This window comes from Saccopteryx leptura, chromosome 2, assembly GCF_036850995.1.
Source record: "Saccopteryx leptura isolate mSacLep1 chromosome 2, mSacLep1_pri_phased_curated, whole genome shotgun sequence".
Taxonomy (NCBI): Eukaryota; Metazoa; Chordata; class Mammalia; order Chiroptera; family Emballonuridae; genus Saccopteryx; species Saccopteryx leptura.
In genome coordinates, this window is record NC_089504.1 from 61584334 (window position 1) to 61612152 (window position 27819).

At 41.4% G+C, this 27819-nt stretch overlaps 1 protein-coding gene across 10 annotated transcripts in view; it reads left to right on the forward strand.

Moving 5' to 3' along the window:
- Positions 1–27532, forward strand: part of SMARCA2 (SWI/SNF related, matrix associated, actin dependent regulator of chromatin, subfamily a, member 2) — a 177509-nt gene extending 149977 nt beyond the window's left edge. For 8 of the 10 annotated variants that reach the window (XM_066368051.1, XM_066368053.1, XM_066368055.1 and 5 more), the window contains 6 exons: positions 4495–4548; positions 14721–14826; positions 15300–15401; positions 19300–19432; positions 25287–25429; positions 26653–27532. In XM_066368051.1, coding sequence (XP_066224148.1) covers positions 4495–4548; positions 14721–14826; positions 15300–15401; positions 19300–19432; positions 25287–25429; positions 26653–26688 — 574 coding nt within the window. In that variant the 3' untranslated portion in view covers positions 26689–27532. The remainder of the gene's footprint in view (positions 1–4494; positions 4549–14720; positions 14827–15299; positions 15402–19299; positions 19433–25286; positions 25430–26652) is intronic. The other 2 variants (XM_066368059.1, XM_066368061.1) reach the window with 1 other exon arrangement.
- The last annotated feature ends 287 nt before the right edge of the window (positions 27533–27819 follow it).

The following is a 27819-nucleotide window of genomic DNA, read 5'->3' on the forward strand; positions in this document are numbered from 1 at the left end:
AGCTCTTTTAGCATCTGAGGTGACGCCATGGAGCCATCCTCAGTGCCCTGGGCCAACTTGCTCCAATTGGGCCACGGCTGTGGGAAGGGAGGAGAGAGATAGAAAAAAAGGAGAGGGGGAGGGGAGAAGCAGATGGTCGCTTCTCCTGTGTGCCCTATCCTGGAATTGAACCCGGGACATCCGCAAGCAGGCTGACACTCTACTGCTTAGCCAACTGGCCAGGGCCCCTAGAGTGATTCTTAATGTTGTGTAAGGGGTTTCAACTCTACCTGGTCCAACTTCTCACAACCCATACTTGTTCCCCAGACCTCTCTCTGGCAAACTGTCATCCGGCCTTAGTGTGGACATTCCCAGTGTTAGCTGCTGTGTTAGGAAGCAGTTCACTACACCGAGGGACACCTCTAAACACAGCAGCCATTACCTAGATCGAAATGGATTTCAGCCTTATGACTTCTAGTTATTCTACTTAGACCTTCGGAGAGTAAATCTGTCCTCAGTCCAAGAAATGTTCTTCAAAACATTTATAAACACATTCACCTCAGGCTTTTCTCCTTCAGGCTGAAACACCTCTCTTTGCTGTCTAGTGATACCTAGACTTTCACCACCCTGGTCCACTTCCTTTGGCACATTATGCTTTCTTAGTGTCCCATTTAAATAGTAGCGCCCAGAACTTCACAGGTATTCGGAGGGCTAATTACAGGTCAGTTAGCTTTCTTATTCTGAACACCAGAATTCTGATAACAGAACTTGAATGTGTTAACTTCTTTCAGCAACTCTGACACCGAGTTCACACACGTTCAACATGTGACTTGTTGGGGACACTCCCACTCCCTCAAACATGCAGATAGCTCTTCTCTCGCTGGAGGGCTGCCAGGGTTAGTCTTCAACCCAGCATTTCAGTTCTTTTGAATCTGTATCTACTTATTGTTTTATTATCCCTATGCAGTTCCATTTGATTTTTGTTTTCTCATTCTAGTCTGATACAACTGAATTTGTACCTTTTAAAAAAAAAATCCTGTTTACTGAACATATCTTCCTAAGTTTTGGGAGGGTCATCTGAAGATTTGCTGTAAGCTATTGCTGAGAAATTGCTAAAGGACAAAAGACAGGTCTCTATATCACGCCCCTGAAAATCACTTCAAGTCCACATGAATTTATTAACCAGTAATCCTTAAAGTTGATGAGCCACCTGTGAACGCACATGTCCATGCAGCCATGTCACCCACATTTATCTATCCTTTCTCAAGGTTAGCAAGAAAGGCTAAAACCAAGATGTACCATATTTGTGGCCCCTGCAATTCATCAACCTCAAATCCATGGGGAAAGAATGAAATGAGGTTAGCTTGCCCTGGCTTTTTCTAAGAGACCCCCTACTGATCCTTAATGATGTTATTTATCTTCTCTAAAGAGCCCTGTGACTTCTGAATAATTTCTTTTAAGTTTTTACTAAGGGTCCACATCAAGCAGAGCAGTCTCAAATTTCCTTCCTCCTCTTGAAATTGGGACACCAGCTTATCTATAGTCTTCTGATTCCATTCCTGTTCTCTGATTTCTAACCATTATTAGCAGGAGCAATCTACACACTCTTTCGAGACGTCATTGGTGTGGGACTGGACACTTGAATTCATTTGAAAGTCCTGATAGGCTTTCTCTCCGCTCTCCTCTCCGTAGCTTTTGTTCAATTTTTATAATGCCTTGCTTTTCAAATACGAGCATTGTTCTCATTCCTGAAGAATCTGGAATCAGAGAGGCTATTGTCACCTCCTCTCTCTCCACCAGTCATTTGAAGGCTGTAGCAGGAGCATTTCATGAGGACTGGCCCTGTGGTCTGAAGGGTTTGGACTTCAGGTCCAACAGCTTTGAGATTGGAGGCAGTGGGGGAGGTGGCCTGTCTGACTGAACACAGCCCTGGCACACACACAGTGGGGTGACAGGGGTGACAACCATAGGGCCCCTTTTCTCCTGAGGGTCTTCAGGCTCTGCTCTCTTCCCTGAACTGAGACTGTCTTCTTGCTCCTCATTTTCGTAAGCCCTGATGCTACCTGTAGGAGTGGTGGAAAGCCTTAGCTTGTTCTGAATCTTGCTCTTCTCACATTGTAGAAAATCATCCATTCGTTTATGGCACCACCCCCCTTATTTCCAGCCCTGTACTGCTGAATAGGTCCGAAGGTACTGCCCCCACCAAGGTTCACCGTGCGGGGGAGGAGATAGCCCTCTTACCCACTGTTAGTGAACAAGGCAGTGTGAACTGGGCAATTCAGAAAAAGTGGGGTCATGTGAGCCCATTAAATGAGGGTGCAATGACATCTCATGTTTATGGTCACTTTTAGGGGAAATATCTATCTATATCATTATAATGACATTTACTAAGGTAAAGAGATAGAACATTTCACTCCATTACATTGTCGTACCTTTCCAAGGATTTGGTATACTGCAGAAGTGTACTTGTTTAATTCCTACCCCCGCTGAAAAGGCATTTGTAGCATTTCTCTCGTTTTGAGTCCTGTGTTGAAGGCTCCCATGTAGTCAACTCATTCTCCAGAAGGCACAGACTCTTACTAAAGAAATGTTGCATTGTCTCTAGATTTTCTCTACAAAGTGCTTTTCTCCAAAGTACATTCTGGTATTTGCCGTGTCAAAGGCTGTTCCACACTGGTCACCATCCCAGGGCTTCCATATGAAGTAGATTATTTATATTAGTGTTTATTATTGTCTTTCTAATAGATTTATAGTAACAGACATTTTTAGAGCCAAATCCATACCGTTATTTAATATTTCTTTTGTTCTGGGGTTTTTTCTTTGTTTGGTAGTATTTTCCCCGCAAGCCAGTCAGGTTGCCGACCAGCCGTGCAGGTCTGTGTCCCGTGCTCCTTCTCGGCACCATTTACAATTACTCTGCCAGGATGGCCTTTGTTCGGAGGCTCACATCCCCGCTGAACTGCCATTTCCATTTTACTCAAATCATAGAACCATGCCCATATTCTTTTCAGATTATTTACAGTACATTCTGTAAAATGTCTAACAGAGTATTTGTTATGCACAGGTTTCTCTTCCTTCACTGTTACCCATTCTGAGATGACACAGTCTGTTTTGGCTTTTGTATCCCCTTGGTTAACACCATCATCAACTCAGTGTCCCAAAAGTGCAATGATAAAAGCATTCCCAGCTCTGAACCCTATTCCTAACATACGCTCAGATACCACGTTTCCTCAGAACACGAGCATCTGTCTAGCGCCTCTCCCCCTGCCTCCCCACGTACTGTCTTCATCAGACCCTTCCCATCCCTGGCCTGTCCTGTCCTGGCCTGGGACGCTGGGTCCTGCCTGTGTTCCCTGCTCCCATTCTGCCTTCCGTGTATCTGATCATGTCATATCCATAGCTTCCCACTGAACATTTCAGTGAGCCTACCTGATGATGATCAGACTGCTGCCCTGGGAAAGTTAGCCTCCCACAGTCTGGCCCTCGCAACCTTTCCAACTTTGTTTTCCTACGGGCCACCCTTGTGTTTTAGACAGTCCAATGGACAGATTCTGCATAGTCTGAATTTTGCCTGCCCTTTCCCCCTCTGCTTCTGTTTATTCTGTGCCCTCTGAGTGATGCCTCCCACTCCCCTGAGGCAGAGTGGGCAGTGGGTCTGAGGAGCGATGTCTAAGTGGCCACGCGTGGGCTGTGTGGGCCCAAGGGTGTCCTCTGTGCCTAGGGTAAGTTCTCAGTGGGATGGAGGGCTTTCTCAGGATTTGTCACACCAGCAGACACTTCACTGCCACCACACAAAGGGACACCAACATAGCAGCTGTTCCTCAATGAAGAAGCTTCCCTAGACTTCATGAGAGGACTAAAGACCTCAGGTGCTGGTTTTTGTCATTTCCAGTTGAAGACCGTTAGGGGTCTGGGAATCAGGTAGAGTTCTGGGAAGTAGAGCACACTTCCTAGATGCTCAGAAGCCGAGTGTGGCAACTGTTTGGTGCACCCTCTGTGCACTGGCTGCTATAACCAAGTACCTTCATCCTGTTTTAGCATTCACAACAATTCTGAGGTAAGTATCCCCCCACTTACAAATGAACCACATATGGATAAGCTAAGCTACTTTCCTAAGGTCACACCACCCCCAGCGAATGCCACCTGTCTTTCACTGCTTCAGGAATGATGGGCAGACCAGGCATCCTGAAGGCCACACGGAGCTTGTGAAGGGAATGTCACCAGAGTAGCGGGCATTGCCATGTTTGAGAGAAGCTGGGGAAGTCCCAAAGAGGTTAGGAAATCCTTTTCCCCCCATTTCTGGAGAGTTGTATATTTTTTCAGAATGAGGTTCTGAACATGACTCCGTGTGATGTTTCCAACCATCCTGTGAGGTAGGCAAGGCAGGTAGGTGAGGATACTGAGACTTGCAGAGAGAAATGAATGGCCCAAGGTCACCCAACCTAGGAGGCAGGAGCCAGGCCGGGAAGAGTACCCAGGTCTTCTGACTCTAGTGTTCTTTCTACTCTACTACAGGTGTAACGTGGAGAAGGTGCCCAGTAATTCTCAGTTGGAAATAGAAGGAAACAGGTCAGGATCTGTCTTGTATTCCCGTGTCTCTAAATACAGGTATCCCTTGGTACACCACACAGCACGGTTCCTAGGAGTCGGAAACAGATTTCTCCAGTCGCCTCCTGATGACCCCTGCTTGGAATGTGGGATAGAGGCACAGATATTCCAGAATGTCTGCTGTGGCTTTGGGGGCTGTCTGTGCAGTGTCTCCACGTGGGGTGGCTCTTCTGTCACTGCGCTTCTTACAAAGGCATCACTAGCAGGCCTGCCCCTCCCTGCAGTACCTCGGATGTGGTTTCTGTTGCTTCCCCCGCCTTTCAGCTTAGCTTCTGTTTCCATCCTGCGGGCCTTTGAACTCTGTGCTGTCTTGCTTTAGAATCTCAGCGAGAAAAGCCCTGGTGCTCAGATCTGCGGTGCACTGTGTCTGACATTCTGGAGTGAAATCGGGGCGTGTGGAGGGTATGACTTCTCGGCTGACCTGTCACGGGTGCTCCTGACGCTCCTGAGTGTGCTAGCCAGCCTGTTTAACCTTTGTGTGCCTTCGCTTCTGTTGGGTGGAGAGTAGAAATGCTTTTCTCCTAAAGATCTTGTGAGAATGAGATGATATTCGTTGAGAGGGATTTGTGTGATTTACTAGGGTCGGGAGTTGTTATTAATGTGTTAAAAATAACATTTCTTTTCCCCTTTCAGTCAGCTGGTACCTTTTACAAAGTGTCAATGTAATACTTTACCATCTGTATTCCACATTTGTCAGTTGAACCAATAACGTCCTTTAAGGCATTTTCACCCACTCGTGTGGAATCTGATTAAGGGCAAGGAGGAAAAAGAACAGAAACTGTCCTTTGTTTCAGAACAAATGTCGATTGCCAGTTGTGGAGACTAAAGTAGGGGTGATTTGTACCTATCCATATTTGTGTGGAGACGAAACTATTGGGCAAGATTGTCCTATTTTTTTAAATATTTTCTTTGGTGTTCAGTAAACAGTTATCCATCTCCTGGGAGCCAGACACACCATCCATTACGTGTATTGGGAGACGTCAAGAATTGTGTTCTGTTTTTGCCACTATGAGAAAGAACTCAGTTTGGGTTTGAATTTTGGGATTGAAACAATAAACACTTGTCTTTATTAATGTGGGCAGTTTAAATAACGAACCAGCTTGGGTAAACATGTCCACCCCTCAACATTGAAAGGAGGCTTTCAGGTCTAAATGGTATACTGTAGGCTAAATGTGAACGAGGATGGATGAAAGCTTTTTTCCTTCTTCTATCAAAATGGTCATGTGACCATGGAAAGCGGATTTATAACAATATTAAAGGCTGTTGCAAGCCTCCAGTGTCATGCTTGGGCTTTTTGAGGAGATGATGTGACTGCAGGTGGTTGGGATCTAGAAAATCCATTTTTACTGAGGACATGTGTGAACTATAATTCCCAGAGCCATAGCAAGGGGCTGGTGTGTGCTTCCTCGAGGCTCTGTAGTCTGTTTCATCCCTTACTCTCTCATATGCTTCCTTTTCCCATCAGCCATAAGTTTATGACATGTTTGGAGGCTGTATTATGATGAACACATTTTTAAAATTATTTTTTAAATCCTTTCTTCATGTGTGTGAAAGCACTGAGCATTTTCTGTGTCAGTCTCTGTGCAAGTATTGAGAAAAGTAGAGAAGTGAATAAAATGGAATGTCTTAAAGCATAGCTGGAAAGAGATCTATAAAGTAATAATGAATAAAGCATATGTCCAGGGCTGGAGGGGAGGAGTGGGGCAGGAATAGGGAAAGCTTCAAGTGGGCTGTGGGCAGAGCGGGAGTTCCCCAAGGAGATGGTGGCCGGGATGGGGGGGCAGGCAGAGGTATTCAGCCACGTGTGTGTAGGCAGCCATGGAGGTATGGAAAAGCAGAACCCCCTTAGAGGCCACATGGATCTGTGTGGCTAGGTCATCAGGTACAAGGGGAGAGGGACATAGTATGAGACATGGCAGTGTGTATGAAGACAAGAGAAGAAATACTTAGAGATGGAAAGACTTAGGGGCAGACGAGATGCGAGAGGAGGAAGATAAAACTCTTGGATCTCTGTCCTGAGTGGTAAATGGATTTACAGAAATGCGTGTGACATGAAAATATGACATGAGTCGGTATGCACGTCACCGCCCAGCCCGGCATACTCCATCCCAGGAAATGTAAACTCTCTCTATTGCTATTAACAGCTCTTGATGTTGTGATTATGTTGTTAGTATTGACCATGCCTTCCAGACCAACCAGGCACTCTTTTAGACAAAATTTATTTACAGCAATGTTGACACCAGACATTCCTTATCTCTTTAAATGGGGGATAGGAACTGTGACTGCAGATTTTGAGCTCAAGCCCTTTGCATTTAGTAGCTCTAATTAGATTATAGAGAAATGCTATGAAACAGTAATGTGACCAAGTGGGTACACTTTTAGAAAATCTTAGTTCTTGGTGATTAGTTCTCGGTGAAGAGCCTTCTTTGTTTGTTCTCTGTATCAGATGCTTCTGACTCCGCCTCCACCTGACAGTTTATCTTGTGCGGTTGCAGCCTGGCCAGGCCAGAGCCTCGCACACAGGGTGCTTCCCAGAATGTGGTCCTCACACTTGAGTCCTGTAGCTTCTTGGAGAATCCCCAGTACAGTTAGAGGCTCTGAGAAGTTTTTCTGTTAAGTGACCTATTGAACTTTGTTAATGCAGTGTTTCCCAGACATGTTAGACCAGCGGCCCACCCCATTTTTCAAGGAACACTATCGGTAATCCATGAAGCTTGTGTTCCATGGAGCATGCTTTGGGAAGTGTGGACTTTGAGCTCAGATGTTGCATTTAGTCCAGAGAGAGTCTGCTCAGGGAAATCTGGATTCCAGACTTTTATTTTGCCCTCATTACATATATTAATACTTTCAGATGTTTACTGGACTAGGCTACTTTGACTCCTGGCATCTAGATACTTGTTTCTGTTGCTCAGCCAGTTCGACCCACATGCCGCAGGTGGGCAGGCCACAAATAAACTCAGTTTGTTTGCTTTGCAGGGCACAAGGGCCTCCCGGGAGCCCAGGCACTCTGCCTCTCAAGGCTTCAGGCCCTTCCCAAATAAACGACCTCTCTCTGTGGGAGGGAATGGAGTCCCAGCTGGAAATAGAAAAACTCATTTTATTTTTTTACTTTTTTTTGAGAGAGGGGGCGGGGAAGACACACAAGTAGGAAATAGAGAGATGAGAGGCATCAACTTGTGGCACTTTAGTTGTTGATTGATTGCTTTCTCATATGTGCTTTAACCGGGGGCTCTAGCTGAGCCAGTGACCGCTTAATTAGCCAGCAACCTGCACTCAAGAGGGTGACCTTGGGGTTTCAAACTTGGGTTCTCAGCGACCCAGGCTGATGCTCTATCTGCTGCGCTACCACCTGGTCAGGCCAGAACTCATTTTCATATTGCCTTATAAACTGTCTTCAAAACAGCTCTCGTAGTGTTTTGATCAAACATAGATTGCATTGAAATATTGCAGTTATTTGGGCATATACAAGGGTGGGCAAAAGTAGGGCTACAGTTTTTTGTGTGGAAAAGAATACAATACAGAATATAAGAATAAACTGTTTCATGTACTAAAAACTGTACAAGTAAACCTACTTTTGCCCACCCGGTATGTTCTTGTATATTCGGGGGGAGGGGGGGGGAAATCTTCCTCATTCCATTAGAATCACACTTCATATGTCTTTAAGAATTTACTAACAGGACCGTTATACGAAAAGGCAGTGCTCTGGAGCCTGCTATAGCCCACCCCTTAACCAAGTGACACTTGCGGTTAGTGGCTCAGGTGGAGAGCCATTTGATTTTGCCTGCAGAAAGCTTTACGTAAGCTTTTGAGTTGGGTCACAATTCGGCCAAAATCTTTGAAGCATATTTATTTTATTTTATTATTTTATTTTATTTCTTTACCTTTACAAAGGGAGGCACAAGGAAAGATCAAAGGCAGAACAGTCTGTAGAAGGGAAAGTGGGTCCTTGCCTTTCGGCAGGAAGGCACCCTCTGAGTGGCACCCAGGTCTACAAGACGAGGTGACAAAAGCTGGCGAAGTGGCTGGACAGAGCAAGCAGCAGGCTCAGCTCACGCTTTAGGCAGATGGACAGTGAGAACCCTGTCCCTGTATCTGCTATTCCAAGATGTCAAGTGAGAAAAAGAGAAGCATGTACATGTCCCAAGTCACTATTTCTAAAAAGTTCAGTAATAGTTGATCTTCTCAAATGTGTACTCAAACTACTTGCTTAAATATACAAACAGTACTCCCTGAATTCCGTGTCCTGCTGAGCACCCCTGCTTTGCAGTAATAAGTTCAATGAGAGAATTTTGAGGAAATGGAAACTTTATATAGTAGATTCTGACTTGAGATAGATTAAAATTTTTATAGAATTGTACTGATCTGTTATTTATTTATTTGGCTTTGTGTGATAGAGTTAAAAGGTGCCAATTGGTGAAATGAGATGTTTCTGGTGATAAAAATAAAGAGGGGGGGGCATTTGCCCTTAGACATCATCCCTCTGGGAAAAACCAGACTAGACTTTTCACTTGTAGCGTGTTCTCAGAGGAGGGACCCCAATAAAGGGTTTGAGACCTACTTCATGTATGGATGAGAATATGATCCCAAATTACAGTAGATTGTTAATCTTCATTTTGTTGAATAAGAGTGTTGTTATTAATGTGTATTTATGCTCTGGCATATCTCACACTAGTCCTTAGTTTAGGCCTTTTTCAAAACCTCATTGAGATTGCTCTGCATTTAAAATGTGATATCCTGTGTTATTTTTTTTAGTGAATGGCATAAGAAGCATCTTAGCAGTATTTAAGGCACTTTCTTTTTTTCTTTTACATTTTTCTGAAGTGAGAAGCAGGGAGGCAGACAGACAGACTCCCACATGTACCAGACCGGAATCCACCCAGCATGCCCACCATTGCAGTGGAAGCCATTCTAGCGCCTGAGGCAGAGGCCATGCAGCCATCATCAGTGCCCAGGCCAACTTTACTCCAATGGAGCCTTGGCTGTGGGAGGGAGAGAGAGAGATAGAGAAAAAGGAGAGGGGGAAGGGTGGAGAAGCAGATGGGCACTTCTCCTGTGTGCCCTAGCTGGGAGTTGAACCTGGGATTTCCACACACCAGACCAATGATGCTCCACCACTGAGCCAACCGCCCGGGGCTAAGGCACATAATTTTTAAATACATACATAGTTTTAGACTCTCCAGCATAAGTGTATACATACACACATATATATAACTATATAAGTGTATATATGTACATACATAAATATGCATACACATGTAGATGTACACCTATATAAACTGTCTATATATAAAATATATATGAATTTGTATTTTAGTATAGATTACCAAAAGTAAAACCATGCTTTAGAATCTGATTGTATTTAAGACTCTTGATTGAGCCATGGTACTTTCTGATTGAGCTAAGTGAGCCCTTTATAGGATTCTTACATCAGGGCATCTACCTTGCATTAACTTGCTGTAACTTTATTTTTGTTGATTGCTTAGGCACATCGTACACCTACAGTCCTTAAAGTAATCCTTGGTGATCTTTACCGGCTACCAGCTCCACTACCAAAAGCCAGTCTACCCCCATCCCATTCTGTTTTGCTCTGTATCAGAAACATGCTTCAAGTCTGGGAAGTCAGGTTTCCAAGCTTGTCAGAGAGGATCATCAGTCAACACCCAGTAAGGTTTAGGTGAGAGATCTCAGTAGTCAGTACGGGGTGCAGGCGCTTGCAATACCTCATCTACGGCTGGCCCAGGTCTCTGGGATCTTTCTGGATAAGTAGGGTGCTTCTCTGATCTAAGTGCATTTGGAAATGATATATATTAAAGACATCTCACAGGAACCCGACCCTGAAAATCAGCAGCTTGCTTTCACCTACTGCCCTCTGATGTTGACCCAATTTTATAGTCTTCCCCCCCCCCCCCCACACACACACACGAGATTTCCTGTGTTTGACTTTTTTAAGACTGCAATAACTTTTCTGTAAATTTCTTCCAACTCCAAGTGGTATTCTAAGCCATGGCATAATTTCTTAGGCAAGGTAGCCTCACATTCATATTTATTAACTAAACAAAATCTATTTCAAATGTAATTAAAATCTCTTTTTCACCAGTAACTATTAGAAATCCTTGTCAACCGGTTACCTTGGACAGATAAAAAGAAAAATCTATAAAGCAGGAATAAAAAAATAAATAAAGAAACGACTCACCCAATATCATGTCTTCACCTAAACTACAGTCAAAAGTAAAGTTGATGTAGATGTAATGTTTATAATGTATGCAGTCGTCATTTCAGAATCACAGTAGTACAGATGTGAAATTATTGCCATCGGGTTTGTGGAGGTAATGGGAGAAATATTGGTTCTCAGATGAAACCTAGCAGAGGAAATCTCAAGAGTGTGTGTGTGTGTGTGTGTGGCTATACATGTAGGGTTTCAAACCACCATTTACACAGTGGCATGTAGGGCTTTTGCATCTCACTGCGTGACACATTGTCATGTGTCCCTGTGCCCATAGCCCTCTGTGGAAAGATAATGTGCTTGTCCACCAGAACCAATAAACTCTAGTAAGTGCATTGGGCTCCTTTAAATTTTTATTTCCAGCTACGCTCCTCCCCACCCACCTTATGCCCTATCAGGGTCATGCTTCTTATCTGTGATAAATCATTGTATGAAGTAGATCTGAAATTATAGACCATCAGTGGAACCCTGTTTTTGGAGGAAGAGAGCAGGTATCACTGTTGTCAAGGTAACAGTTTATACTTAGACCTTACATTGTGTAAAATGACATAATGGAAAATACCTTGGGGGTAGGGTAAGCATTTCAACAGAAAGGGAACACCTTCTGCAAACCACTGTACAATTAGCCCATTGTTCCTGTACTTAAAAAAATCTTTCCAGCACTGGGAAAGAAAAAGCATTTGAAAAGGTATATTGAAAAAGCTTTTACTAAGCTTCAGTTTGAGAAAGAAATGCCAAGAATTTAAAACTACTTTTTTCTTACCTTTAATTTTGGAAAATATAAATTACTGTAGTGATTCATTAGCAAGTGGTCATACTAACTCAAGTGGTCATACTAACTCACCGCATTCTATAGGCCAGGGGTCCCCAAACTTTTTACACAGGGGCCAGTTCACTGTCCCTCAGACCGTTGGAGGGCCGGACTATAAAAAAAAACTATGAACAAATCCCTATGCACACTGCACATATCTTATTTTAAAGTAAAAAAACAAAACGGGAACAAATACAATATTTAAAATAAAAAACAAGTAAATTTAAATCAAGAAACTGACCAGTATTTCAATGGGAACTATGGGCCTGCTTTTGGCTAATGAGATGGTCAATGTGCTCCTCTCACTGACCACCAATGAAAGAGGTGCCCCTTCCGGAAGTGCAGCGGGGGCCAGATAAATGGCCTCAGGGGGCCGCATGTGGCCTGCGGGCCGTAGTTTGGGGACCTCTGCTATAGGCTGTGGAAAAGCTGGATGTCCTTTAGGTTGTCCTGGCATTTCCTCCCAAGTTGGCCACCAGGTCCATTGCCTCTGATAGGGTGAGAGGAAGGGTTTGACTGCAAGTAAAATGTCCCTGCCCTGAGTGGAGGAGAGAAAAAAGAACACATGTGGAAGAATTAAATTCTGAGCAGTGAGGCACTGAGAGTTAATATTGAGAATTTCTTCTATTTTTATGGAGAAGGGATTCGTGGTCCTGGATGTATAATGAGGTATTTAAAGAAGGGAAAGGATAGAGACCCTTCCAGACATGGAGTGAGAGATGGGTCAGGACTGGAGACCCGGAGTTAGTCATAAAAGGGGAGGGGAGGTTGGCCATGGTACTTGGGGGTACACAGGAGAGAGGCTGTCCTGACAGATGAGTCAGGGCAACAGTACCAACCAGGTTTTCAGAGAATGAGCTGAAGAGGGCTCCGAAAGGCTGAGATGATTGACTGGTGATGGAGCCAATGGAGCCACAGGAAAACTTCTTAAAGAGCTTCCAGGGTCTCCTTTTGTCTATGCCCTCTCTTCTTAGGAAGGGGAAAACAGGAAGTGGGACAGATATTTTGAAACAGAATAAATTTATCTCCTTTTCAGTATTGGCCCTGAGTCTCAGAACATTCAGTTCCCTCCTTTATGAGCACATATAACTCTGCACTTGTCTCCTTGTAGGGTCTAGAATTTCTATGACCTGACTGAGGACAGAGACATCAGACCAAGGTTGGTTTAGCCATTTTGGCCCTGTTAGAAAGAGCTGTATCACACTCTTGGTGACAGACACTCATTTCTCACATCAGCAATGGCACAATTGAAGTTAAGGGTATGTCCGTCACAGGTGTACAAAGCAAAGATGTGCTCATAGGCTGTCAACAGAGAAATGACACCATCTGTTGGCAATATAGAAAATGACCGTGAAGATGCCATTGAGGGTCAAGTGTTAAATCTAAGATTACCAAGATGTCTGACTCTTTGATTGTTGTTAGGTTATAAAGAATGCTAATTATAAAGAAGTCACTGACAAATAGAAAAACTAGTAGCTATAAATTGCCTTTTAGATGTTCCTTTTCAAATAGGTAAAATGTCTGTATATATAAATCTCAGAATGGTAGAAAAAGAATAGACCAGAAATCGTGGCCATATATTGAAGGTTGATAGTAAACAAAGCAGGTTTTGTCGTACATTATGTGGTATAATTTATGGAGGTACAAATACATTTCTCAACCTGGGGAGGTAGAGGCGGGGCATGCAAGAGTGACTGAGTGTTAGAGAACACCTTGATTCTTGCCACAATAATCTAAAAATCCAATTCCCTATTAAACTAGTCTTCTTAAACCTCTTTGTTTGCTTTTGATTTTAGTATTCATGAAGCCCATATATGCGTTAAGAAATAAAACAATGACCTAGTAAAACAGAGAAACTCGCCCATCCCTTTGACAGAAGATTATCGGTTAATTTATGCAAGCCCCTTTGCACTTCAGCATTTTTCCCACTGGTTGCTAGGCAACCACTTGAGTAGCTGCGCATGCCTCTTTTATGATAACTGTCATTATGATTATTTTTTAATTATACAACTGGGACTATGTATTAAAACAGCATATTGTCTGTCACTCATTCTTTGCTGCTGCTTCTAGCTTTCTGGTGCACTCCTAAAATCACCTTCCGACATTTACATGGCAGTGATTTATGGGGGTTTTGTTGTTGTTGTTGTTGTTGTTTTGATATTTCTGGCTTCACAAAGGAAGGAAATGGAGATGGCATTATAAGAGCAGCAAGATTTTTGTGGAAAATGACTATACAATATCCCACCAGCTGTTATTGATCTAAATAGGCCAAGTCAGGTATTAGGCTTGTGAATCTCAATTATATATATTTTGTTCTTTTACCCATATCTGCTTCTAATATTAAATGATGCTAAAAGCTTATATTGCTGTGTAGACTGTTTTTCAAAATTACAAAACAGGAAGCATTTGTTGCTATTAAATCGGCTTTCAAATAGAGCTACCATGCACTTGGGGGAGGGTACAGCACTATTTCCAGAAACATCAGACATCCACACTGGTTAAATATGTTTGTTCTTTTCTGCCCAAATTGCTCCATACACACAAAAGTGCAGTTACAAGAGACGAAGGGGTTCCTTTGGCAAATAATAAAGGTACACAGTGTGTAAAATACTCTACAAGGAACAAGACCGAAAAGATACTCACTAGGCACATACAAAAGGATTTTATTTGCGGTTCCAGAATATATTCTAATATGTTTTCTAAATATAAAGTGAATTTGAAGACAAAGGAATATGGAAATCTTCTTTTTAAACCAACTCAGTTGTTATTCATTTAAAAATTAAAGTTTGGTTGAATGGGATATTTAAATTTTTTCTATCAAAATGAAAAGATGTAATTTCTCTGAAAGAAATTTACAGTGGACTTTTCATATCAGATGTGTGACAGAAGTGGGGACCTAATGCTATATTAATGTGATTTTGAAGTTCACAGGCATTAACCTTTAATAGAGTTGTAGAATTGTCCTTGTCATAAAGAGACTCACATCACTGCATGGGAAGCCAGTTTGCTTTTCTGATGTTTTCTGAAATGAAATAAAACCTTTCCTTGGTGGTGCATGATCTATCTGTTCTGTGTCTGTTTGTCTTCCCCACTCTCCAGTTCAGGGCGACAGCTCAGTGAAGTCTTCATTCAGTTACCTTCAAGGAAAGAATTACCAGAATACTATGAATTAATTAGGAAGCCGGTGGATTTCAAAAAAATAAAGGTAGATATATATATATATATTTTTACAAACTTTATTTTTTTAATGAAATGTAAATTTATTTAAATGATTATAGTTCCGATGTGGCAATGGCATCTTGTCTCTTCACTATTGACACACATCCAGTGCTTGTCACCAGAAAGGATGGGGTGTCTTCATACCTTTACATGTGTCTTATTTAATCATTATGCTGAGAGCTCCTATTTGTTATGTTGTATTTTATTTAAGAAGTTTCAGACTTTTCTGACCCATTGCTGTTTCTGTTTCCATCATATGCTCCTTCTTTCCCCTTCTGAGAAGGAACAAGTGGGATGGTGGGCTCTGGGAATGGCGCCCCCTGGAGTTGTGCAGTCTCACATCCCTGGCAAGGCTGCATGCTGAGAAGACCAAGGGAATCGGGCTTTGTGAACCACATAATGATTGCTTTATTTTTCTCTCCCTCTTCTTTCCTCTATTTTATTTAAAATTTTCATTAGGAAAGAATTCGCAATCATAAGTACCGGAGCCTGGGCGACCTGGAGAAAGATGTCATGCTTCTCTGTCATAATGCTCAGACGTTCAACTTGGAGGGATCCCAGGTCTGTCTTTAGTTGTCTGAAAAAATGTCAACCTCAAATGTCTTCTGTTCTTTTTAGGTAATACATTTCATTTTCTACATTTGGACCATTGCTACTACCCAGGCAGAAGAAAAATGAAAAATAAATGTCTGTATATCTCGCTCCCTGTATAAGTGAATTGAGGCTTTGGCATTTTCAAATTCATGTCAGCTCTTCTGTACTATAGCTGTGCTAACTCCTATTCACACTTCCCTTAAAGGCTTTACTTCTAATTAAGGAGGAATTCAAATAAATCACTTAATCATGTAATGCTTAAAGGCAGGAGGTCCAGTTTTGGCATTTTTAGAAATTGTATATTTGATTACATTTACCTTTTTTTTCTGATTGTAACATTGCATCAAGAGTTGAAACTTCTATGATATAAAACAAACAAACATGTTTATATAATCATTGCCTTAATTGCTTACAAAATTTTGCTTTTTGTCAGGCTAATTGCAAGCTTCTTTTTTTCCCTGTATCCTCATTAAGTAAGCATAAGAATACATAAGTGACACTGAATTTATTAAAAATAACTATGGGGAGGACACTTTTACTTCTAATTCCACCCCAACTCCACTTACCTTTTGTAGGACCTTCCTTGTTCCTTATCTTCTTGCCTGATGCTCTGTATCTGGGAAGAGGACAAGGAGAGAGGTCAGTGTGTCTGTCACTCACTTGAGTGTCAGCCACCATTAAATTCCGTAGGCCTCCTTCCTGATCTTGTTTCTTGACCTTCATGTCAATTGCAGTCACTAAATTGGAGAACATGGGAATCCTCAGAATGTGCCCAGAACAGACTGTGCATTTCTAGGTTAATAGCAGTTAACAGGAGTATTCTTTTGATCAAAACAGTAGATCCTGAAAGAAGACCTTGTGTTTTCAAGACACTCTTCAAAAAAAATTAAGATGAAAGCCAGGACATACTGAGTAGGCATAGAGAGTAAATACACGAGTCAACAGGGTTTTGTGAACGACCATTTGTAGTCTCTGGATAGATCTTTGGGTTATTTATAATACGGCAGCAACTTCGTGACAAATACCCTGTCCTTTTCCAGTCCCACAGTTTTCCTGTCTGCTCACACTCTGCATCATACCAAAAGCCTTCATGTCTGGCTTTCCTCCCATTCCATCCTGGATGTTAGCCTGTCTTTCTCTGACCACCTTCTTATCCTGTCTCCTGCCCACCAAGCTTTGTGGTTCCTCATGCACTATTAAATTCTAGAATAAATTTAATCTCCATTGGTTGTTTTCTAATGCTGTACCCTACCCTAACTCTGTAGCTTCATTTCTTGCTGCCCCTCAAAGTAACTAGTTTATGGTCTAGTCAGATCCCTTAAACACCGCCTTCCTAGAATATGCATGCAGTTGCGAGGAGTACTGCAGAGAGCCTGTGTGTCCTTTGTACCATCACAAGATTGTAACACGTTGTGTAACATCATCCAGTATCATGACTGGAAACTGGTATTGGTGCAGTCCCAGCTGCATCTTTTTTATTCTTGCCTCCTCCCCTTTCTCACTTGCTTTCCTCCTCTCAGAAGCCCGTCCCCTTTCTTGCCCCTGATAGAATGGATCCTCTCCTCCCCCCCCCCTTTTTTTTTTTTTTTGTATTTTTCTGAAGCTGGAAATGGGGAGAGACAGCCAGACAGACTCCCGCATGCACCTGACCGGGATCCACCCGGCACGCCCACCAGGGGCGACGCTCTGCCCACCAGGGGGCAATGCTCTGCCCCTCCGGGGTGTCACTCTGCCGCGACCAGAGCCACTCCAGTGCCTGGGGCAGAGGCCAAGGAGCCATTCCCAGCGCCCGGGCCATCTCTGCTCCAATGGAGCCCTGGCTGCGGGAGGGGAAGAGAGAGACAGAGAGGAAGGAAGGAGGGGTGGAGAAGCAAATGGGCGCCTCTCCTATGTGCCCTGGCCGGGAATCGAACCCAGGTCCCCCGCACGCCAGGCCGACGCTCTACTGTTGAGCCAACCGGCCAGGGCCCCCTTTTTTTTTTATAGAGAGTCAGAGAGAGGGATAGATAGGGACAAACAGGAACAGAGAGAGATAAGAAGCATCAATCATCAGTTTTTCATTGTGACACCTTAGTTGTTCATTGATTGCTCTCTCATATGTGCCTTGACGTGGAGCCACAGCAGACTGAGTAACCCCTTGCTCGAGCCAGCGACCTTGGGTCCAAGCTGGTGAACTTTGCTCAAACCAGATAAGCCTGCGCTCAAGCTGGCGACCTCAGGGTCTCGAACCTGGGTCCTTCGCATCCCAGTCCAACACTCTATCCACTGTGCCACCGCCTGGTCAGGCTCCTCCTCCCCTTTAACCCTTTGAGTAGTAAGAGTATTCATGTACATCCTTGTGCCTCCGACCATCCAGAATATGATCATACATAAATTTTTATTTTAAAAATGTGTAAGGCAGCATTAAAAAAAGGCAAATGTACTTCTTGTTTCCATAAATTGATTATCAGGCAAACGTGATTTTAAGTTAATAGAACTAGAACTGGAACTAATTTAATTTTTTGAAAAATAACTCACTCCTGGGGATCAGTGAGCATGAAAAAAACTCACTACTCAAAGGGTTAATATCCAGCTCATCTCTGATAGCTCTGGCAGGTTCTACCCAGTGACTGCATCCCAGGGTTGTCTCCTGGTCCCCTGTCCTCCTGGTGGACTGTAGTGTTTGGGGCTCAGCATAAGTGTGTGGCTCATCTTTACAAGAAAGCTATACATTTCTAGAGAGCAGAGATCATTCTTCCCTTGTTATTAATTTGTTTTGCTTAACTGTGGTTAAAACACAGAATTTATTATCTTAACAATTTTTAAGTGAGTAGGTCAGTAGTGTTAAGTATATTCTCACTGTTGTGCAAAAGTTCTTCAGAACTCCTTTATCTTGTAAAACTGAAACTCTGTACTCATTACACAACTCCCATCTCCCCCTGCCCCTGGCAACCACTGTTCTACGTCTATGAACTTGGCTACTTTAGATAGCTCATAGAAGTGAAATCGTACAGTATGTCTTTTTGTAATTAGCTTATTTCACTTAGCACAATGTCCTGAAGGTTCATTCATGTTGTAGAATGTGGCAGGATTTTCTTTCTTTTTTTTAAGGATGAATAATATTCCATTGTGTGTATACACCATATATTGTCTGTCTAGTCATTCATCGATGGGTACTCAATTCACTTTCACCTCTTGGCTGTTGTGAATCATGCTGCTGTAAATATGCATGTGCAAATAAATACCTCTTCAAGCCCTTGCTTTCAGTTCTTTTACTATGTACCTAGAAGTGGGATTGCTAGATATATGGTACTTCTATTTTAAAATTTTTTAAAGAAAAGGAACATTTCTTAACTTTTTGTCTCTCAGTAACTATACAAGGCTATGCCCGGGTACATGCATACACAAAAAATAAAGTTTTGATTGGAATAATATTGGCTGGCATTGATAAACTCAGTAATAAAGACTAGCCTCTATTTTGTTAGGGGAATTGCATTGTAAAAAAACATTACCTTGCCACCCTATTTGATAAATTCCAGTAAGAAATGTAATTTCTTTGAATACTTTCATTGTCAAAAATGAGAGGATATGTTATGGAAGTCCACCCTTATTTCCCCAGTGTGCATGCATGCACACAGAGATACATGCTGAAATTATTTCAACTGCATACAGACTGTTCTATAAGAATATGTCTGTTGGTGTTAGACTTGGGTGTTTTCCTGTTTGCTTTTCCTATAGAAATCAAAGCTAACACTGATTGATGTTTCTACTAAGATTCGCATAGAACAATGCTGACGTGATGTACAAGGTAGCGAAGCGACGCTGCAGTTGTGAAACTTGGCCCCTTGGCCTGCAGTTTCTGACTGATGCCACTTTGACCCTTTAGATCTATGAAGACTCCATCGTCTTACAGTCAGTGTTTAAGAGTGCACGACAGAAAATTGCCAAGGAGGAGGAGAGTGAGGACGAGAGCAATGAAGAGGAAGAGGAAGAAGATGAGGAGGAGTCAGAGTCGGAGGGTAAGCTCCACCATCTAGCTCATCCCGACCACACCCTGATAACTATTGCTTTAGAAAACAATTCCCCCCCCCCCCCAATGAATTGGAACTGTGGTCTATTTTATCCGTCATGGATCAGATATCCTTTTTTTAAAATGTGATATTTTGTTCATAGTGTGTTTTTGGCATTAATTTTGGGTTTTTACTAACTAGAGAAATGACCCCTGAAAGTATAGTCTTTAATTTTGAGTTTTTAAAACATTACATTAGACTATTTCTTTTGGTTACTGAGTTTTGATGCCCTCTTAATTTTGTACCAAGAGAAGAACCTCTCTTGTCTTACCATAGCCCCAACCCTGGTTGATAACCTTGGTCTTCAGTCATTAAAGCTACCTTCAAAAGTCTAATTTTTTTTCTTATCTAATTATATTTTCACCCCATACCTCCTCTCAGAGTAAATCCCAGTAGGTTATGATCTGCTATGTAACATAGTACAGATATGCTTTAAAAATTTTTATTAAGAGTGTGGTGGTTACGGGGGGGAGGGGGGAATGGGAGAGGGATAGGGGGTGGGGAGGGGCACAAAGAAAACAAGATAGAAGGTGACAGAGGACAATCTGACTTTGGGTGGTGGGTATGCAACATAATTGAACGACAAGATAACCTGGACTTGTTATCTTTGAATATATGTATCCTGATTTATTGATGTCACCTCATTAAAAAAATAAAATTATATAAAAATAAAAAATAAAAAAATTTTATTAGATTTGGCCAGACCAGGCAGTAGTGCAGTGGATAGAACATCGGCCAGAGACACTGAGGACCCAGGTTCAAAACCCAGGTGTCGCTAGTTTGAGTGCAGGCTCTTCTGGCTTGAGCGTGGGGCTGCCAACTTGGGTGTGAGATCATAGACATGACTCCATGCTCACTGGCTTGAGCCCAAAGGTCACCAACTTGAAGCCCAAGGTTGCTGGCTTGAGCAAGGGGTCACTGGCTCGACTGAAGTCCCGTTCAAAGAGCATAGGAGAAAGCAGTCAATGAACAACTAAGGTGCCATAATGAAGAATTGATACTTCTCATCTCTGTTCCTCTGTCTCTCTCTCTCTCTCTCTCTTTCTCACTTAAAAAAAAAATTTATTAGATTTGTTCCTAATTGCATACTTAGTGCAGACACCTTGAAAAATATTTTTAAGTAAAATTTGAAAAAAATAGAATTTGTGTAGTGTAATTACCCAATATACATTTAACATTTTGAGAAGTTCCCTTTCAGTTTTTTCTATACCTAAGTATTTTGTTTATAAAAGTATAGCACCCTGTTTTATAGTGAACATTTTTCTATAGCAATCAGTGTTTTTCTACAGCAATTTATATTACCAATCATTAATGAATGTACTAAAATGTATTAATCTCATAGTAAATAATGCTGTCCTAAATCAGTGGTTTTCAGACATAGGTCTGCCAGAAATTATGTGCCAATTGGCAAAAGATTTAACTCTTTCACGGACCAGAGTTTGAAAACCACTGTCCTAAACGTTCTTACCCATAAATCACTGCAAAAATTTTAAAAATATCTGATGCAAACGTATACCACACAGCTGGAGTTGATATCCTTGACAGCAGTGTATGTGCCTGTTTCCCCACACCCAGCAGCATTCTTATGATACTGCCTTTTATATAGTTAACCATTTTCAATTTTATATGGTTATTACCTAGTTCTGATATCCCAGCAATTGATGAATAAGTCTACATTATCTTAGCTAGATACTTCCTTTTTTAGAGCCAGATTTCTAATCTATTTTCAAACATCTGCCCTCCCATTTCATCTATCAGTTTAGCCTCTTTAATCTCTCTTGAGGCCTGGTGTATGAACTTTTTATTGCTGCTCTCACAGATTACCACAAACTGTGGCTTAATAAAGCAGAAACTTGTGATCTGCTATTTCTGTAAGTCACAAGTTTGGTGTGGGTCTCTCTGGGGGCCCTAGGGAAGAACCCATTTCCTTGTGTATATCTTTGACACTTTCTTGTGCCTCCTCTTCTTAAACTTTCTATTTTCTGTTGAGGTATAATTGAACTATCTAACATTATATTAGTTTCAGGTATATAGCATGATTTCATATTTGTATATATTGTGAAATGACCATCATAAGTCTAGTTATCTTATATCAACTATACGTAGTTAGAACATTGATTTTTCTTATGATGAGAACTTTTAAGATTTACTCTTAGCAACTTTCAAATATGCAATAACAAGACTCATTACGCTATAGCTTACCCATGACTTATTTTATAAATGGAAGTTTGTACCTTTTCACACCCTTTGTTCTGACACTTTGCAACCCTCCCTCTCAACCTCTGGCAACCACCAAATCTATTCTCTGTATCTGTAAGCCTCTTTTTGTTTTTAGGATTCCACATATAAGTGAGATCATATGGTATTTGCCTTTCTCTGACTGACTTAATTTAGCATAATGCCCTCAAGGTCCATTCATGTTGCAATGGTAAGATATCGTTCTTTTTATAAGGCTGAGTAGTATTCAGGCATGTGTATGCGTGTGTGTGTTTGCACACGTGCATACACACACACCCCACATTTTCTTTATCCGTTTATCGATTGATAGACACTTAGGTTGTCTCCATATCTTGGCTATTATAAATAATGTTGCAGTGAACATGGAGGCGCACAAATCTTTGAGTTAGTGGTTTTGTTTTCTTCTGTTCAATACCCAAAAAGAGAATTGCTGGATCATACGGTAGTTCTATTTTAATTTTGGGAGAGTCCTCTATACTGTTTTCTATAGTGGCTGAAGCATTTTACAATCCCACCAGCCTACGGCGCACAAGGTTCTCCACATTTTCACCAATACTTGTTATTTCTTATATACAATATTTGATGGTAGCCATTCTAACAGGTTGAGACAACATCTGATTCTGGGTTTTGATTTTTATTTCCCTGATTATTAATGATGTTGAACACCTTTTAATGTACCTGTTGAAAAAAATGCTTATTTAGATCTTTTGCCCAATTTATATTACATTGTTAGCTTTTTTAATTATTGAGTTATATGTGTTTTTTTTATATTGGTGATTAATTCCTTATCAGATACACGAGTGACTAATATTTTCTCTCATTCAATAGGTTAACTTTGCATGTTGTTGATAGTTTCCTTTGTTGTGCAAGAAGTTTAGCTTGTGGTCCCACTTGTTTATTTTTGTATTAACAGCCATTGCTTTTAGTGTCAACTCTTAAAAATCATCTCCAAGATTGATGTCAGAGAGATTACTGCCTATATTTTCTTCTAGGAGTTTAATGATTCTTTTTAACAGGCATAATTCACTTTATTTTCCTTATATAAAATTATGTGGTGGCCACAGCAGGAGCCTGGGTCCTCTGCACAGAAACTCGGGTGTGGGTCTTTACAAGATGGTCAGGGAATTCCTGATAGGGAGACTTAGTGAACACAGTCTCTTTCCAGAGGTCAGGGGTGAGAGAGCTATAGGTCTTGGAGATGGCATCAAAGGTGGCCTTGGCAAAGTTGCCCAGGGTAGCAATGCAGCCCCTAGCTGAGGTATAGCAGTCGTTGATACCAGCCATCATCAGCAATTTCTTGGGCACAGGGGCAGAGACAATGCCAGTGTCTCTGGGGGCAGGGATGAGGCGCACCAGCACAGAGCCACAGCAGCCTGTCGCCTGGAAGGGTTGAGGGGTCAGAACCCTGGGGTTGGAGGGAGCCTGCCACTGAAGGTCCCACCAATCACTACCATCCAGCTTACCTTGCAGGGGACAGTGTGAGGAGTTTAATGATTTTAAAGTCTTATGTTCAAGTCTTGGAACCATTTTGAGTTCATTTTTGTGTGATGTATAGTATAGTAATCTAGTTTCATTACTATGCATGCAGCTGTCTAGTTTTCCCAACACCATTTATCGAAGGACTACCCTTTCCCTATTGTGTATGTTCTTGCCTCCTTTGTCATAAATTGACTGTATCTGTGTGGGTTTATTTCTGGTCTCTATTCTGTTTCACTGAATTATGTGCTGATATCATACTCTTTGATTACTGTAACTTTTTATTGAAATCAGGGAGTGTGGTGGTTCCAACTTGGTTCTTCTTACTCAAGATTGCTTTGGCTATTCATGGTCTTTTCTGTGTTTCATATAAATTTAGGGATTTTTTGTTCTATTTCTGTGGAAAATGCCACTGGAATTTTGATAGGGTCTGCAATGAATCTGTCAATTGCTTTGAGTAGTATGAATATTTTAACAATGTTAATTCTTTAGTTTATGAGCATGAACTATGGTTCTTTTTATTAGTGTCTCTTTTAATGTTTTAAATCAGTGTCTTGGCATTTTCAGTGTAAAGGCCTTTCCCTTTCATGGTTAATTTATTCCTAGGTATTTATTCTCTAGTCTGACCAAACATGATAGTCTAGCTGCAAAACTGGTTTGAATGAGAGACCCACATTCTCAGTGACTTCGTCATCAAATCCTAAACTGGTGTTCTTTGGGCTCCTGTCCCAGAACAATGCCATGGAATGGATTTTCATTGTACTTTGGGATACACACCTATATTTATGTTATAGCACGTTGAATGCTTCCAAGCGTTTTCATTTCTATCTTTAGAATAGCCTTGTGAGAGTGGAAATGAGTGCTCTCTCTCTGGGGGCTAATTTAGTGGAACACTGTTATATAGAAGTTTACCATATGGAGATGTACACCAGACCTTCCTCAGAATCTGCCAGGATATGTCAACAACTAGCTTTATGGCACTTTGTTTGTAGAGGCAAAAAGCTGGGAACTTCAGTACCCATCACAAGGGGCCTGGTTTAAAAAATTATAGTGTACATATAAGGTGGAAATTTTTCAGGTTGATTCAAAGAACTGTCCCACACACATTTAGAGTAAAAAGCAAGGTGTGGATTGTAGGCATATAAAGATCGCTTTGGGCCTGACCTGTGGTGGCGCAGTGGATAAAGCGTCAACCTGGAAATGCTGAGGTCGCTGGTTCGAAACCCTGGGCTTGCCTGGTCAAGGCACATATGGGAGTTGATGCTTCCAGCTCCTCCCCCCTGTCTCTCTCTCTCCTCTCTCTCTCTGTCTCTCTCCTCTCTAAAATGAATAAATAAAATAAAAAAATAAAATAAAAAATTTAAAAAAAGATTGCTTTGGGATAAGCATGTAAAGTACATGTGTGCATATACTTGAATTCTTTATATTCTTTTTGTATAGCCTTATAGAGAGAATGGTACACACACATACACACAGATGGATATATTTGTAGGTATGGATGTATACTTTTATTCTGAACATAATCAACATAGAACAATAGCAGGTAGAGAGATGGGAGATGGGCAAGGAAAGTTTCATACTCATCTATTTGAATGCTTTTAGTTTCCATTTTGAACCTCCTATGCTTTTAAAAATATTATTTAACTGTTTGAATTTTCTCTTTAAGTCAACTTGAATTATCTACACAGTAAAATTATTGGCTTTTCTTTTTACCCTTTAAACTTATTTTATCTTTCAATGTCAAAGTTCTACTAAATAAATGCCTATACCCTTCCACAAAGTAGAAAGGGCAGTTCTCATTATCTGTTTAGGGAGATTCCTATTTAGCCATTAAGAGACAGGGGACGTACCCAGCTGCCCTCCTTGGGACCGGTTCTCTCTTGTTGCCTGTTTAAAGTGACTGTGCCATTTCTCGTCTGAACTGGGTGAGACATGTTTGCAAGTGAAAGGGGGTACAAAATAGACAGGACAACGAAACCAGGCATCAATTGTGAATGGTCCGGACACTCCTGGACATCTGGTTTGTCATCCACCTGTAAAAAGATTTCCCTGTGATCCCTCATTGCTGTCTGTTTTGTTTCTGCTGTAGCAAAATCTGTTAAGGTGAAAATCAAGCTCAATAAAAAAGATGAGAAAGGTCGGGACAAAGGAAAAGGCAAGAAAAGGCCAAATCGAGGCAAAGCCAAACCTGTCGTGAGCGATTTCGACAGTGATGAAGAACAGGATGAAAATGTAAGTGGACCTGGCTCCTGGGGAGCTAGAAGCCCCCTCCGCTTCCGTTTCCCTGTGCTGTGTCCTTTCTAACCTCGTCACTTATTACCTAGAAATGAAAATGTAAAGATTCGGTGAGACTTTGGCGGATGTGAACGAGCTGCATGCTTTATAACAAAAGAATCGGGGTCTTTGTTTTCTTTAATAGTCTTCAAAAATGAAAAACACTAAATCAAGTTTTCTCTTCTCCTTTCCGTCTTCCCACTGCTTCCTTACAGATAACATTTTCTCCATAGCCAGTTACTATTTTAGATCCCTAACACCGAGCCTCGTCCCTAGCCTATAGCAATATATAGACGAAATCAGGATTAAATGGGAGAATAAGAAAAAGTGTTAGAAGTACCTAGAGGTGTTATTTTTAATAATTGAAAACCTCAGGCAGCATTTATAGAGCCAAGCCCTGAAATAAGTACCTCCCTAAATTTAATGCTTTTATTAGCATCATGAGATAGATGTCACTCTCAACATATTACATAAACCAATGCTAAGGTTATGTTTTGCTCCAGGTTGTAGCAAATAGCAGAGGCTGAATTCAGGTTCAGATAGCCTGGTTGCATCCAGTGCACTGTCCACAACTGTGTGGGCAACGGGGAGAAGTGCCCTCCATTCACTTTTCAGAGGACTGCAGGTTCCCTCCCTCCCACCGCCTACTTTTTTCTTTCTGGAACATTAGTTTTCTGTTTTACAGTGCATGCTAGTTTGCTTTTCCTTCGGCACGCTGCCATTTGGGTCTGATGAAAATGCAGCAGAATTCTTATCCCACCCCACCCAGCCTGCCCATTGGCCACTAGCATTTTCAAATATATTTAAAAGACCATGCTTTCTTTAGTAGACTTACCAGGGGGTAGACATCAAATGCATGGTACTTTTTTCCTCCTGGGAATTTTCTAAAACAGAGCACTAAAAATAGAAATGATCAGCTGTTCACTTTTCATGCCGAAAGGAAAGGGGGCAGACGCTGGCAGAGAGGGTGGTGTTGCTTTGTGTTCTGACGTAGGAGCCTTCCTCTTGGCGTAGGGGCTGTCCCTGCCTCTGTAGTGTCTTTTCATCTTCTCACAAAATGAAGAGACTTGGAGGGTTGACTGTTCCCAAAATATCATTTGTTTTCTACATTGCTCCCCTGAGGGTTTATGTCTTTTTCTTGTATGTAACATCATTCCATTTTATCCTCTTTTTACTTGTAGGAACAGTCGGAAGCAAGCGGGACTGATGATGAGTGATGGATACGGACCTTTTTCCTTGGTAGAGCTGAATTCCTCCCTCCCCTCTCGTTGCTACCCAGTGAGTTCATTTGTCATATGGGCACTGGGTTGTTTCTATATCATCGTCATCTATAAACTAGCTTTAGGATAGTGCCAGACAAACATATGATATCATGGTGTAAAAAAACACGCACACGTATACAAATTTTGTAACATATTGTGACCAAATGGGCCTCAAAGAGTCAAAGATTAAAACAAACAAAATAAAGCTTTTGATGGAATATATGTGGGTGGATAGTATATTTCTATGGGTGGGTCTAATTTGGTAATGGTTTGATCATGCCTGGTTTTATCACCTGTTCAGATGAGAAGATTTTTGTCTTTTTGTAGCACTGACAACCAGGAGAAGCCATTAAAAGTCACTGGTTATTTTATTTTTCATCAGGCAATTTTCAAGATTTTTATTTGTTTGGTTTTTTTTTTTTTTTACACTGTGGTACATATAAGCAACTTTAATAGGTGATTAATGTACAGTAGTTAGATTTCAGCTGCATAGACATTTTTCCATTTTATGCTCTATGATCTGAAAAAAACGCTTTTTGAATTGTATAAGATTTATGTCTACTGTAAACATTGCTTAATTTTTTTGCTCTTGATTAAAAAAAAAAGTTTTGTTGAAAATGCTATGGAATATTGCAACTATATAGTGCATTTGCTGGCTTTTTTTTTGTCAACCTGATCTCTTACGTTACCAATGTGTATTGTCTCCTCCCTAAAGTGTACTTAATCTTTGCTTTCTTTGCACAATGTCTTTGGTTGCAAGTCATAAGCCTGAGGCAAATAAAATTCCAGTAATTTCCAAGATTGTGGTGTTGGTGCTTTCCTAATAAAGAGGTAATTTAGCTCAATGAACGTTGCTTCTTTATTTCGAGTTCTAGAGGAGTGAAGCGCCAGTGCCTGAGTGACAGTCTCCTGCAAAGGGCTCGACAGGCTCTTGCTACAGAGCGTCTAATAGGAAAAACACTGAGCGAGAGCTAGTCAGCTGAAATGAACCAGGTATGTCACAAGGGAAAGGAGTCTATTACTTTGGTGACTTGAAACTTGAGCAACAGCAGAGACATTGCCATGGGTTAAGCTAGACTAAGTCCC